The sequence below is a fragment of the Carcharodon carcharias genome, chromosome 25 (assembly GCF_017639515.1).
Source record: "Carcharodon carcharias isolate sCarCar2 chromosome 25, sCarCar2.pri, whole genome shotgun sequence".
In the NCBI taxonomy this organism is placed as follows: Eukaryota; Metazoa; Chordata; class Chondrichthyes; order Lamniformes; family Lamnidae; genus Carcharodon; species Carcharodon carcharias.
In genome coordinates, this window is record NC_054491.1 from 41008284 (window position 1) to 41024022 (window position 15739).

Consider the following 15739-nt stretch of genomic DNA (forward strand, 5'->3'; position numbering starts at 1 on the left):
GGATGTAAATCATTTTTGTGGCTAATGTTTCAACAAACACCCTCCTAACATTGACCACTTAGGGTCTCAATGTTGATGTTAATGATGTTAATTTCAAGTGCCACTTAAAGGGATACACACCATTTCATGTTCATTGCCACTAAGGGCCTCTGAAATATATTGTGACATTCTGGGGCATTTTGTTGAAATATCACCAACACTCAAGCAACATTCATTCTAGAAATTTGCTAAAGATGCCATCTAAAAAGAGTAAGCGCTGTGCTACTAAACTTTATAAGAGTCACCAAGAGAAAGAGAGTGTTTTTTTTTAATCATTCATGTGCTGTGGGCATTGCTGGCTAGGCCAGTATTTATTGCCCATCCCTATTTGCCCTTGTTCAGAGGGCATTTAAGAGTCAACCTCTTGGGTAACATTTAGGCCAGATCTGGTAAGGACAGCAGATTTCCTTCCCTAAAGGACATTAGTGAACCAGATGGGCTTTTACAATAGTGAGCAATGGTTTTGTGGTGATCATCAGCCTTTTAATTCCAGATTTTTACTGGATTCAAATTTCACCATCTGTCATGGGATTCAAACCCAAGTTCCCAAAGCATTATCCTGGTTCTTGGAATATTAGTCCAGTGACAATACCACTACACCACTGCCTCCCCACAGCTTGGCCATGGGCATCTTGCTAGAGGTACCCTTGGTCTAGACCAGGATTGGAAGGAGGACATAAGGCCAGGCTGAGCAAGGCAGAGTGGTCTCCTTCCCTGTTGCAGATATAAGACATCCCTTCTCCTCTGAACCTCCTCCACCAAAAATTCCAGTGTTGCATTTGGAAATCTGTGCACCCTCTCCTTCAATCCCATCCTGCAATGTGTCATTGTGTACCAGCCAGAGCTGGCACTCCACATCTACGATGGAAGTGGATATATGGAGCTAACATGTGCTGCTCCATGAAAACAATGTCTAATCAGCACTTCAGTGCAAAACATGCAAATTTCTGATTTAACACCTCCAGGCAAGTTCAAATTATGGTAATCAGTAATTAGAACCAAAATTGTGTGCTATTTTATTTAAAAAGGCAAGCCTTATTAGCACTGTAGCCTGTTTTCATCCTTTGGTCAAAATAATCCTAAATATGTAAACACAGACTGCTACCAAGTTGACTAACTCATCCATCTGTGCTTGCCAAACTAATCATAGAGATTTTAATTTGCTCATTAAGATGAGGGAAATCAGCATAGGGGAGTGTAAGTTACCCTCATACGTTTGTAACCTTAGATTTTGACTCCCCTGCTTAGTGCTCCATCCATCTCTGTAAAGTAAAGAATTCCAATGGAAGTGGATGCAAGATACAGTCCCAATGGCTGGAGGTAAATAATTAGATCGGTGTCTGGCGAAAGAACCAGAGGCAATAGGAAAACTTTTTTTTCCGCAATGAGTGGTTAGGGTTTTGAATACACTGCCTGATGGGATATAGAAAAAGATTCAATATTTCAAAAGGGAATTGGATAAATATTTGAATGAGAAAACTTGCAGTGATATGAGGAAAGAGCCAGTGAGTGGGACTAATTGGATTGCTCTTCAAGAAACAGCACAGTCTTGATGGGCCAAATGCTTCTTTTTACATGCTGTACTATTCTATGATTTTATCAACTACTTTTACAGCTTTTCTAAACAAAATAGCCATCAATGATTATTTATAACTGTGGACCCACATTTCATCTATTTCACAGAGTCCTTGCGGCGCAGTGGGTAGCATTCCTACCTCTGAGTCAGAAGCCTAGGACTTGATGGCCAAGAAGATAAGAGCAGGAGAGATTTCTGCTTAACCATGTGATGGAGTCTCTATCATCACTATCTATAGCTCCAGACATGCATGTAAAAAGTGCATGTTGCCACAGCAACATAAGCCCCCTGAGTAATGTATAACATAACACCAGCACCATTATTTCACATAGTTCTCCTGAAAACCAAAGGAAATAGAAGCACTTTCATCCAATCAATCTGGGATGGTTATACAACCATAGCAAGTTGCCCCCACACAGCTATTACTGTGGGAGGGCTGTGAGCATAAATATGATTTTTCTTGCTCTTCCAATAAGTTTGAAGTGGGGGTGGAAGAGCTATGAAGAAATTCTGGGCCCATATCTCCAAGGCTGAAATCTGCATGCTTATTCACTGCCCCACCTAAACCCTGAGTATACAGCATCCTTATTCAAAAGGCTAGATTTTTTGCTATCCAACTTATGAAATAATGTATAAATTTACATTGTTCACACTGGAATTTCCTGAGGCTGGCGTTTTTAATTCTGGGTCAGGAACCCACACGGCACATTCCAGACACGTCCACCTGGATTTTTAAAAGGCCAGGCCAATTAATGGTAGGGCATGGGCTCGCCATCTTTAGGTGGGCTCTGAAGGCTGGAGGGCCAAAGGAAGACCAGCAAGCACTGACACAGCAGCAATCCCATCAGCCAAGGAGGGAGCTGCATATTTGTGATGGAGAAAGATTGGATGCCTCAACATGGAGTCACCCTCTGAAGAAAAGGTCAATTTTTTTTTTAATTGGGCATCACCCTTAATTGCTTTAAGGCAAGAATTCCACCTCTATCTCAGAAGGAAGTTCCATATTAGAAAGCTGCCAATCAATCAGATGGCCAGCAGCTCTGTAGTCCCAGCACCACCATCTGGGAGTGGTGGCCATTGCTGGGATTACAGCCAGTCCCACCAAACCAAGGAGCCCTGAGTCCAGGGTTGGGGGTCTCAGCAAAGGAAAGGATGAGGACTGGGTCCAGGGGGAAAGGGAAAGAGTTAAAGGGGGGGGTGACTTTTAGGGCGGGTGCCTGCAATAGGTCCAGGGGACCCACAAAGGACATACCCCCGTTACCAACCCACACAGTTAAAATCTGTCAGGATCCTTGGATGGCATGGGCCTCCCCCTGCTTTGAGTAAAATACAAGCAAGGGTGGGATGAGGCCCTTAAATGTCCAATTAAGGGTCTCAATAGGCCTAAGGATGGGTAGGCCGTCTGACACCTTCCCCACCCCTCATAAACTTTCAGACAGGTTGGCAGCAGGTTGGTTGGTGGCAGAAAAGACAGCCGATGGATTTTATGTGACCGTCACCTTCAAATCTACCAGCTGGGGAGCATAAAATCCAGCCCTATGTTTCTAATACAAATCAGACAATTTCTATAATGAAGAATGATCCATGATGTAAGTTTTCATACATTGGTGGTAAGTTGAGAATCTACCACAGTGAATCCATGGTTTAAGCACAATGAAGATGTTGGAAATTAGCCTGCACATTAGACTCTCTGCTGAAGTTTTCTTTAACTGGAGATTTGTTTTGACAAAACAACATGTGGACATTGATGAAATAGTGCATATTATGTTTAACACAGGGATACTGTATTCACCCTTAACAAAGCCAGAAGTCCATTTCAGCTTTATTTCAAAATCACTTACAAAAATGCTTAAAAGAAGCAAATTGAACCCACCTTCTTTGGCTGGGAGACGTGCTGACTGGTCATTGTGAGATGACGTGGAATAGCTTAATGGAGAGCTACCTACAAAAGATATTGTAACCAGTTAATTAAAGGCCTACAACAAATATCCAATAGTATGCAAGTTGGTTATAGTATCATCCTGTAAAACTTCCCAAATTGGCAGGACCACACTGATTGCATGCAGTCGACATCTGAGTAAACACTTCACAGTATTTGCAAATCATGAACATCTCATCGCTGATACAACATAGGCAATTGCTGGCAGAAATCAAAAAAGTCTCAGTGCTTCAACAGATGACAACATAAAGCCACAAAGCTACTAAACAGTTTTCTTTAAAGCTTCAAAAATACTACTTATAATTATTTTACATGCTTAAAATGTATTACAAGTGTCAAGTCAGATATGCAATGGCAAGCAATGTGATATGATACATATCATCTAGGAGACTAACTATAATCCATCTATGATTTTGTACTTTATCTAGATTTATGTTTTAATTTTAAAAAATGTAAGTGGCAAGATGAAAATAAACAAGCTGTATTTATACAGCATCCTACACATGGCTTTGGTGTCACCAAGTGCTTCACATCAAGAAATTACTTTATTTTCAATGAATATTTGACAGCCCACTTGCATGTAGTAAAGTTCCAGAAAAATAATATCATAAAACAAGCTTTAATGGAGCAAAATTGGTCTCTGCTAGAAGCACAAAATTAGTTCATAGTAAATTGGCCACTTGTTTTAAACTGTTCCAGGTTGAAGTCAATGTAAACAAAAACTCGATGTTGTAGAACGGGCTGACGATTTGCTATTTAATTGCTACTGGCACAGACCAATTTCGGTTTTGCTGATGTTGATTGAGGGTATCTTGTAGATTAGGCCCTTGGAAAAACTCTTTGCTTTTCTTCAAAGGGTCCTGTGAGATCTTTTATGTTTACCTGAACAAGGATACAGGGTTTAATCATGTTTCATCTAAAAGGCAGCACCTCCAACAATGCAACACACCCTCAGTCCTGCATTGATCCGTCAGCTTAGATTGCCTACTCAGGTTCTAGGCTGGTGCTTCAACTCACCATCTTCTGACTCTGAATTGAGAGGGCTACCAAATAAATGAAGCAGGCTGATAGTTAAATAAATAGAGAATTCCCTTCAATCTTTCTGGCTTTGCTATTCAGCCTTCATTGAAATCACTTGCAGTTCCAGGTTATCTGACATTGCACATCCCTGCTATTTCACACTAGCACAGGCATCAGAGAACTTACCAATGGTAAAACAGCAACTGGTTTATACCAGGTTAAATAACCCTCATCTCCTGAATCCCAATCAATTTTTCTATTTATTTTTGCTAAACAAATTTTCATTGGGTAAATCATCTTGTTTTAAAATAAAAGGTAATTTAATTTTCTTTCCTAAGCCACCTTAGCATTTGCATGAAGACATTTACAATACATCAGGATTACTGGGTATGATACAATGAAGGGTTTTTTTCAAAAAGGAGTTAAAGTGAAGAAGTACAGGGTACTGCACAGGTAATGACAGTTAGGATACTGAGTAAATAACCTTGTTTCACACTCCATCATACAGCCACTGGAAATGACAGAGGCACATACATGCACATTTTGCTATATGCATCCTTCCACATAAAAAAGTTAGTGAATGGAAAAAATGCCCCATTTTGGAAAGATTAGAGTAATTGTTGTTATCACTGCATAGTAAACCAAGCATTACATGATCGAGCTAGCCTGCTTGATCCCAGCTATCACTTAATCCAACTGACAAAACTACTCACCACAAATGGCCAATGACAACACTTGCTCCCCTACCCACTCTTGAATTTATATTGATTTATTCATCATCACCTCTGCTGAGCAGATAGCCATAATACATCAAACCGACTTCAGGCTGAAAGCGATCGGAAACTCCACTCTCAAGCTTGTAATTGCCCCTTAGATCTCCACAATTCCTTACACATCATTATACCACCACATTGCACCTTTCACAGTTACTACGGTGACTGGAGAGCTAGGACCTACTACAACAGTCACTTGACTCAGCACTTCAATCAGTGCATTCCAATCACTTAACGTTGAATTATTTGCACAGTAGAAATAAATTGTAACTCTAGCTGGAGTGTGTTTTGTTTCATTTGAGGCCTTATTTTTGGAGTCTGGGGAATGTCACTGACAGTAAAGTAGATGCTCACAACACTTACCTTAATGCTGCACCCTAAATGCTTATTTGAATTTTATCTTTATAATTCTGTGAGATTGTAATTTCCTATCCAAGTCAGTCAACACCCACGACTAAGAAACTGGGCCAACCTGATCCTGACCCATGGATACTGCTATTTTGGGCTGGCTGTCTGGAGATGTGCTGCAGTAAAGGAGAACCATAGGGAGTCATCACTGGGTCATATCTGGCAACATAGAGAGTCACATTGGGTCATATCTGGCACCATAGAGAGTCATCACTGGGTCATATCTAGCACCATAGGGAATCAAAGAACAAAGAACAAAGAAAAATACAACACAGGAACAGGCCCTTCGGCCCTCCAAGCCTATGCCGATCATATTGCCTGTCAAACTAAAACATTTTGTGCTTCCAGGGTCCGTATCCCTCTATTCCCATCCTATTCATGTATTTGTCAAGCTGCCTCTTAAACAACACTATAGTATCTGCTTCCACCACCTCCTCTGGCAGCGAATTCCAGACACTCACTACACTCTGCGTAAAAAACTTGCCCCGCACATCTCCTCTATAGTTTTCTCCTCTCACCTTAAATCTATATCCCCTAGTAATTGACTATTCCACCCTGGGAAAAAGCTTCTGACTATCTACTCTATCCATGCCACTCATAATTTTGTAAACTTCTATGAAGTCGCCCCTCAATATCCGTCGCTCAAGTGAGAACAATCCGAGTTTCTCCAACCTCTCTTCATAGCTAATAACCTCCAGATGAGGCAGCAACCTCGTAAACCTCCTCTGCACTCTCTCCAATGCCTCCATATCCTTCTGGTAATGTGGCGACCAGAACTGCACACAATATTCCAAGTGTGGCTAACGAAGGTTCTATACAGCTGTAGCATGACTACCCAGCTTTTATACTCAATACCCCTGCCAATGAAGGCAAGCATGCCATATGCCTTTCTGACTACCTTATCCAACTGCATTGCCACTTTCGATGACCTATGGACCTGTACATCCAGATCCCTCTGCCCGTTAATGTACTTAAGTGTTCTACTGTTTACCGTATAATTCCTGCCTGTATTAGACCTTCCAAAATACATTACCTCGCATTTGTCCAGATTAAACTCCATCTGCCATTTCTCTGCCCAAGTCTCCAACCAATCTATATCCCGTTGTATCCTTTGAAAATCCTCTTCACTATCTGCAACTCCTCCAACCTTAGTGTCATCTGCAAACTTACTAATTAGCCCAGTTACATTTTCCTCCAAATCATTTATGTATACTACAAACAGCAGAGGTCCCAGCACTGATCCCAGCAGAACTCCACTAGTCACAGCTCTCCATTCAGAAATGCACCCTTCTACTGCTACCCTCTGTCTTTTATGACCAAGCCAATTCTGTATCCATCTTGCCAGCTCGCCTCTGATCCCGTGCGACTTTACCTTCTGTACCAGTCTGCCATGAGGGACCTTGTCAAAGGCCTTACTGAAATCCATGTAGATAACATCCACTGCCCTTCCATCGTCGATCATCTTTGTAACTTCCTCAAAAAACTCGATCAAGTTAGTGAGACACGACCTCCCCTTCACAAAACCATGTTGCCTCTCACTAATACACCCATTTGCTTCCAAATGGTAGTAAATCCTGTCACGAAGAATCTTCTCCAATAATTTCCCTACCTCTGACGTAAGGCTCACCGGCCTGTAATTTCCTGGATTATCCCTGCTACCTTTTTTAAAAAATGGAACAACATTGGCCATTCTCCAGTCCTCTGGGACTTCACCCGTAGCCAGTGAGGATGCAAAGATTTCTGCCAAGGCCCCAGCAATCTCCTCCCTTGCCCCCCTCAGTACTCTTGGGTAGATCCCATCTGGCCCAGGGGACTTATCCACTTTAATATTCTTCAAGACACATAACACCTGCTTTTTTTTGATCTCAACATGATCCAGGCTATCTACACACTCTTCCCTAGACAAATCGACCACTAAGTCCTTCTCTTTGGTGAATACTGATGAGAAGTACTCATTTAGTATCTCTCCCATTTCTTCTGGCTCCACACACGGATTCCCACCTCTGAGTGGGCCTATCCTTTCCCTGGCTACCCTCTTGTTTTTACATATGTCTAAAAGGCCTTGGGATTTTTCTTAATCCTGGTTTCCAATGACTTTTCAACTGGGCCATCACTGGGTCATATTTGGCATCATAGGGAGTCAAACTCAGCAATATCTGGCACCATAGGGAGTCACACTGTGTCATATCTGGCACCATAGAGAGTAACACTGGGTCATATCTGTCACCATAGAGAGTCATCACTGGGTCACATCTGACACCATAGGGAATCATCACTGGGTCATATCTGGCACCCTCAGACAACATTAATGTCTGAATGCAGCAATCCAGAGATGCCTTACCCGGTGCGTCAGTGCCAAGCATGAATCTTCCATCTGCTGCAACTCTCCAGATTTTTCTAGCCTAGATTCCCAGTGGACAGTGAAATGGCTTCCAGACATGGAACCTGAAATCTCTATTGATGGTTTTCCAATATAACTACCAGATTTGTCCAGAAGGTGGGGGGGGGGGGAGTGTGACTAACACATCATAATGCAATATGAAATCAAAATATGGGAAAAGAATATTTTTTTAATAGTTCATTTATTTATGTATCCTCCCTCTGTATATCTATTTCTTTTTGTCTTTTTCATCAGAACCCACTAATTTCACAGTATTTTGAGCAGATCTCTTACAGTATTGTTTCCAGATTGTCAAGTCCATGCTTCAACTAGAGAGGTCCAACTCACCCATCAGTTGAACATAAGTAAAGAATGAGTAGCTCACAGTAACATTAGGTAAGTCGGCCCCTTCTATGGCTGGCAGCTCACCCAAGTGATATATGAGTATGGGATATCACACACCTCCTAGACTGCATAGAGATCCAGCTAAATTTAAAAAAAACTCATTAAATTTGCCTCAGTCCTAATGTAATGCTGTCTGGGAATGCTCTGCCTCTGATTCAATTTATTCTGTATTGAAGGACTGTTCGACAGGGCCGACCTAATAATTGTTGCTTGCAACAAAACACACTTACTTCACTATCTCTAAGTATAACTCTCACAGAATTCTTTCTAAATCCCAGGTCTGCTTTCCACCTCTGATTTATCTTCTCATGTAGAACACACATTGAAATTGGAACTAACTATAAGCACGGCAATAGAAGATAATAAGGGCAATTTTGGCCTAATATTTTAGGTGCTAAAAAATAGTGGCAGGAGGTGCATCCAGCTGTCAAACCCCCAACAAATTTAAAAGTGATGGTTGATATGAACAGTGATCAACCAGCATTGTGATGACCTCATGGAACGTAGGAAAAGCCGAAAGTGGAACCAACCAACTTTGAGTGCTAAAATGGTAAAGATGCAGCCTTGAGTGCAGTGAAGAATTACTCTGCGTTTAGTGCAGGAGCTTTACTGCCATCTTGCTATACAAGTTGAAGCCAGTACCAGTAACAGTTGCCCAGAGAATTATTACTGGTTGACAATTAAAATTCTTGCTAGCAGTTATTAAAGAGGCTGCACTCATCCTGCTTTTTGATTTGTCCCTTAATCTGTTAATTTAGTTTAATTGGTTTATACAAAAAGTGTCATAACACTTCATCTAATCACCACTTCAAACAGCAATTAGCTAAACAGAAGTAAACATGTCAATGCTGAGAATTCTGAGCACTACTTAAAAGTATATCACATTTAATTGTTCACTTGTTGCTGGAGATTTGAAAAGGACTTTTGAAACACATCAGGAGACTTTCTAGGACACTCCTTCATCAACAATAACAACATGCATTTATTTAGTTACTTTAATATAATAAAATGTCCCAAGGCTTCTCACAGCAAAATATGACACAAAGCCATGACTTTATGGCAACCCAAAAGCTTGGTCAAAGGCATAGGTTTTAAGGGGCATCTTAAAGGAGGAAAGAGGCAGAGAGGAATGAATTAAAGAAACACAGCTATCTTGGAGGATTGTAGGACTGGAGGAGATTACAGAGATAGAGAGGGTTGAGGGAATGGCAGGATTTGAAAACAACAATGAAAATTTAAAAATCCAGGTATTGGTTAATCTGTGACCACAGGAATCATGGGCGAATGGGATTTGGCGCCAGTAAGAACATGGTCATCAGAATTTGGGGTCACCTTATTTTTATGGAGGATAGAATGCGGGAGTCAGACCAGAAGTGTACTGGAATAGCCAAGTCTAGCGATAACAAAGGTATACTTGAGGGCTTCAGATGAGCTGAGACAAAGGCAGATTGTTACCAAGGTAAAAATAGGCAGTGTTAGTGATGGCGAGGGTGCATGAGTAGAAGCTCATTTTAGTTTAAAAGTTGTGACCGTTTGATTTAGGCTCAGACAATTGCCAGGGAGAGGAATGGAGCCAGTGGTTAAGGAACAGAATTTTTAGCAACGATCAAAGGCTATGCTTCTGGTTTTCCCAATGTTGGAGGAAACGTTTCTTTATCCAGTATTCGATGTTGAACGAGCAGTTTGAAAATTTAGAAAAATGTGGAGGAGTCGAGATAGGTGGCGGTAATGCTGAGCTGCATTTTCAGATGATGTCACTGAGGAACAGCATGTAGATGAGAAATAGGAAGAGGTCAAGAATAGTTTGAGGTACAGATTCAGGAGCAGGAGGAGAAACCGTTGCAGATGATTCTCTGGCTATGATTAGATAGATAAGAATGGAACAAGGTATGTGCAATCCACCACACCACCCCCACCCCCCCCCACCCACCCACCCCCCACCCCCCACCCCACCCCACTGAAAAATGGTGGAGAGGCATTGGAGGAAGATGTGTAAAGACAGGGCTAGAAGGATATGGACGGATAACTTACCTTTACCATAGTGAAATAAGGTGTCATTTCTAACTTCACCAACATTCTATCAACATTTATTCTGCAAATTTTCAGAGGATGTCACCTAGCGCTGTTCTATCCTACCTTACTGGGCACCTTATAGGATTCACCAGTTGAAAGAGACTGCTTGGTCATGAATGGAAGGATATGAGGGTAGGTACAGCAATGCCAGCTGCTTCAGGAGTGAGAGACAAGGGGAATAGAAAAGCAAGATGGGCTGTTGCCCCCTTATGGGTACAGGACACCTCTCCTCCTCCACTGGGATCTCCCTTGCCATACCTGAGAGCTTGTGTGCTCTCTCACCCAGTTCCTAAGCCATCCTGAAACCTGCCACTGTGTGTCAACCAGCCCACTCCAGAAATACTCCTCCATGAAAATTGCATCTAATGCTAAACCTGCATGGGTTTGAATTAACACTTCCAGGCAAATTCAAATTATGGTAATCAGCAAATAGGACCAAAACTATGTGCTAAAACTAGACTTTCAAACAGGTGTATCTTGTTAACACGGCACCCTTTTCACCAAACTAACTCCAAACTAGTGGCACTGTGCCATTTTGAGGTACAAATATTTAATGCTATTATATGAAATTTCTTTAGGGCAGAATCAATAGATTTACCTGTGTAAAAATAGCAAATGAGGTAACTTCTTGAAGGGATACAGCTTGACTTCTAAGCTAATGTTTATGGAATAGTTGATGCTCTGTGATACTGTTCATGTCCCATTTATACAGTGCTTTAATGTAGTAGAAAATTCACAGGAGTGTTATCAAGTAAAATGTGATGCTGAACCATGTAAGGAAGTATTAGGAGATGTGACCAAAAACCTTAGTCAAAGAAGCTTTAAGGAGCATTTTAAAGGAGGTGAGAGAGGTGCAGAAGCTTAGGAAGGGAATTTCAGAACAAAGGGCCTAGACAGCTGAAGCCATGGCCATGTGGTGAAAAATTAAAGATGCATAAGAGGCTAGAATAGGAGGAGTTCATAGATAGCATGAGATGGTAGGGCTGAAGGTTACAGAGAAAAGGAAGGTAAGACTACGTTTATTATCTTCACACACACTTTCCCCCCCTTTGGGGAATGGTGGGCAAGTGTTGGAAAGTTGATTATCAACCTGTTGAACTACATCATGAAAACTCCATCTATCATCAAGAAGTCCTGGAGTGAAACTTGAACACAGAACTGCCAGCTCAGAAGCAGCGTGCTACCTACTGAGTCCAGCAAGGCTGTGGAGGGATTTGAAAACAAGGATGGGAATTTTAAAATTGAATTGTTGCTGGACTGGGAGTCAGTATAGCTCAGCAAACGCAAGGGTGAAGGGAAAACTGGACTTGATACAAGTTAGGACATGGGCAACAGAATTTTGGATAAATTCAAGTTTACAGAAGATGTAAGCTGTGAAGCCAGCCACGTTGGAGTAGTTGACTCTAGAGGTAACAAAGGCATAAATGAGAGTTTCAGTGGCAGATGTGTTGAGGCAGGAGTGAAGATGGACAATGTTATGGAGGTGAAGTAGAAGGTCTTTGTGATGGATGAGATCTAAGGTCAAAAGCTCATCTCAGGCCGAAATATAAAACCACTGTTATAAATAATCTGATTTTGCCTCAGGTAATATGAAAAATAATTACAAAATATGTAACAGAATATTAAAATAATTTATAATATTCTGGGTTATTTGTTTGGTTTCATAACAAGTTATATTTAGAATTTGGTTTGCAATAATCAGTTTCCTTTGTACTGATATAAATCCTCCCGTCCTGATTCCTTCTCTTACTTCAAAATATATCCAGAAGAAAATCACAATCATCTTTTTATACACCAATCTATTTTAAAAGCATGTAAAATTATATATTTAAACAGCATAATTTGGAATTGAATCTCTTCAACTTTTTATCAAAGCAATCAATATGCCTGATCCACATTCCCAGATTATCGAGTGACACAGTCATGGCAGCAGCCAGTCAAGAACATTAAATGGCCCAGAGTTCAACTCGGAGGTGAGCTATGGGGGGGGAGGCTGGAACCTTTTTACATAGAGAGGAGAATAGAGTCAATGGACTTATAAATTGGTAAGTAAATTTGACAGCAAGCAGCAAACAGGTTAAGGTGTAAGAAGACAGAATGAACTGTGGAACTTTGTAGCTACTAAAGGGTCAGAGATAGAGATTAGAGAGATTATGAGCATGCAGCCATGTGTTGGGATTGGAAATTGTAGGCTGAGATGTTTGGTTATCCTGTATCAGCCTCAAGGTGGCAAGTTATCGTCATTACTGAAAATTGGAATGAACAAATCCATGAACAGTTTTGTGCTCTTTTCCATGACCTTTTAATTTTTAACATGACTCTTAGTTGTAAATGTTAGCTTTAAGTAGATATAATGGAATGGATAGAGAGCTGTCTTGGCATCCACACATTGGAGGACTTTAAAAAACATATTTTTGGTTGGAATGTGGTGGAGGAGAAATGTAATGCGATTGATGAATAATAAAATGGGAAAATAACCCCTTTAAAAGACAAGTGACATAAACATTTAAATAACAAAATGCACATCGACCGATAACACAGCAATCACAATGTACATGGCAGCACAGAAGACAGCCATTCAGCCTATCATGCCTTTGGGCCCAAAACAAGTGAGTCACCAACTATCAGGGAAAGCTGGCTTGACTGAGGTCAGGAGGAGTTATTAAAGAGCTATACTGTGGGGAAGGCAGTCAGTTCCAATCTAAAATAGATTTGGTGTAGGAGCTGTCACCAATATAGAGGGTAAGAATTTACTTAGAGAAGCTTTTCATGCTTTCCCAGGTTTGCATGCTGGAGAGAGAGTAGCGTCCAATTACTACATCATATTCACCTTAAGAACATCTAGGGAAACAAAAATATTCCCTGGTGATGATAAAGAGAAACTAGGGAAGGACATGAGAGAGAAACTGAAGGGTATGCTGTCAGGGTGAGATGAAGGAAGCTTGGAGGTAGCTCCTGTGGAGCACAAACACTCGTTTTGATCTGCTGGGCTCAATTATAATTCTATGTAATTACAATTAGAGTTACAATTCTATGTAATTCTACAACATATTTTGAATTGAATTTTACCAAGTCTAAATCTTTTATGAATATAATTCTATAAAAGCTCTGATCCATTAAATGAAGCCAATCCAACTGGAGCTTCTGTAGTACTAAACTTACTGAAAGAGCTATCAGAATAATATTGTAACAACACCAGATGTGAAAACTTATGATTCTGCCCTGTTTAATTAACCTCTCTCCCGAGCTACGTTTTTTTTTTGTTTTCCAGGGAGTACACTCCTTCTATTGAGTCGAGCTCGCAGTAGCTGACCGGTCCCGTCTCTTTAACATTAGATGTCAAAAGACTATGATTATAATGAGTTTTTATCAAATATTTCATGTTGAAAATACTGACATTGAGACGTTCACTGATTCGTTTTGTTTTATCAGGTTAAATGATCCTCAGGTTAGGGGACACAGCTGAGAAGAAATATGTCAGCAGAAGTGGAGAAGTGTGGGGTTTACGCGGGAACTTGTACATCTGTTAAGCGTGGCTCATCCACGCACATCAATAGCGAGCGAACTGAACAGCAGGCCCTAACTACTGGGCGGAAAAAAGCCCAAGACCTAACATATTTAAAGTTTAGAAGATGCCATGGATGAAAACCTCAATCCTCACCCTCAGATCAGGAACCACAAGCGTCAGCTCTGCAAATATTTAATTCCGAACATCATTGGATTTCATTATAATCTACAAATACTCTGCCTCAAGAGATGGAGAAGACTCAGACCATTTAACCAATGCATGCACCAGCAATAATGCGAAATACAATCACCTTTAAAGTAAATACAATAGAAGAGAGCAAGCAAAAAGGCAGCTGGTATCACTTAAAGCCACTCAAACGCTGGGACACCTGAGACAGAGTTTGGCAGAAACAGCAGCGTCGTATTATAATAGTCAGACATTGAAACAAGGGGCGTTAGTATGAATCTTGCCCATTTGAGGCACGGAGAGCGCATCAGAACAGCGTTTGCACAGTGCCTTATCGCGTGGCGCAAACGTCGTAGGCCACTTCGCGTACAATGCAGTACTTGTTCCTATGCTGCAGCACCACCGTGTGTGTGTGACTTCTCGGTTGGGGCTGTTCTGCCTATTTCCCCTCACCTTGTTCGGGTGTGAGGACAATCTTATAGCACTGAAAAGTTGCTGCTTGTACTTTGGCTCTGATGCAGAGAATGGAGTCTGAGTAAAACCCAAGAGCAGACGTCACCTCAAAAGCCTCAATGAATTTTTCTTCCTTTGGTTTCTTTAATCTTATTATTTAGTTTATTTCCCCCTCTCATCCCTTTCCTTTTTTCCTGCTTTTCCCCCCAGTTCATTCCACATTCTCCAAGTTAGATCATGTTTACAGAGATACGTAGAGCTACAGAGATAAGTAGAGCTGCAAAGCTGGAAGATTCTCAATATTTCGGGGAACACTAAACTCCAGAGTAGACTAGCGAATTCTGCAGCGAAGTGTTTCAGAGTACGGTTACAAGGAGCCAATGTGTTGCTTAATCTGCCAGATAGGAGGTAAAGATTAGTCCAGGGAAACCGAAACTACTACTTTTTAAAATACTTACACAAGACTTGTATTTCAGTTAAATTTTGCATATCTTAGTAAACGAAGTGTTTGTACAACACTAACCATTGTGCAGAATATGACATAAAGAATACATTTCAGACATTAAATATTAGTCCAAATATTTTAATAACTTTTTAAAAACTGTCCAAATCTTATTCATTTTATGTTGATTTAACATTTTGCATCGTTTTATATTGGTTTAAATGTTCTTAAATTCTGTAATAATTTGGAAGATTTCACTGGATTAGATTTTTAACGTAGTTGGAATGGAATCAAGGCGGTCCCTGAACTCCATGTCAGTGCATGTTTGTGTTTGTATGCGTGGATTTGGATGGGCGCCTATATCTGTGTGTGTAAGAGTGTGTAGCTGTGTGTGTCGCCACATGCATGTGTGTTTGTTACATGTGTGTTTCGTGAGTATGTTTGAATGCATGTGTGTGTTTGTGTATTGGGTGTGGGGGAGGGTAGAGGGCGGAGGTCAGCTAATATTTTGGAGCTGACAACGGAAACCCTGCCCCT

At 40.9% G+C, this 15739-nt stretch overlaps 1 protein-coding gene across 9 annotated transcripts in view; it reads right to left on the bottom strand.

Moving 5' to 3' along the window:
- Nucleotides 1-15739, bottom strand: part of fli1 (Fli-1 proto-oncogene, ETS transcription factor) — a 119683-nt gene that overhangs the window by 91243 nt on the left and 12701 nt on the right. For all 9 annotated transcript variants that reach the window (XM_041174349.1, XM_041174356.1, XM_041174350.1 and 6 more), the window contains one exon: nt 3489-3557. In XM_041174349.1, coding sequence (XP_041030283.1) covers nt 3489-3557 — 69 coding nt within the window. The remainder of the gene's footprint in view (nt 1-3488; nt 3558-15739) is intronic.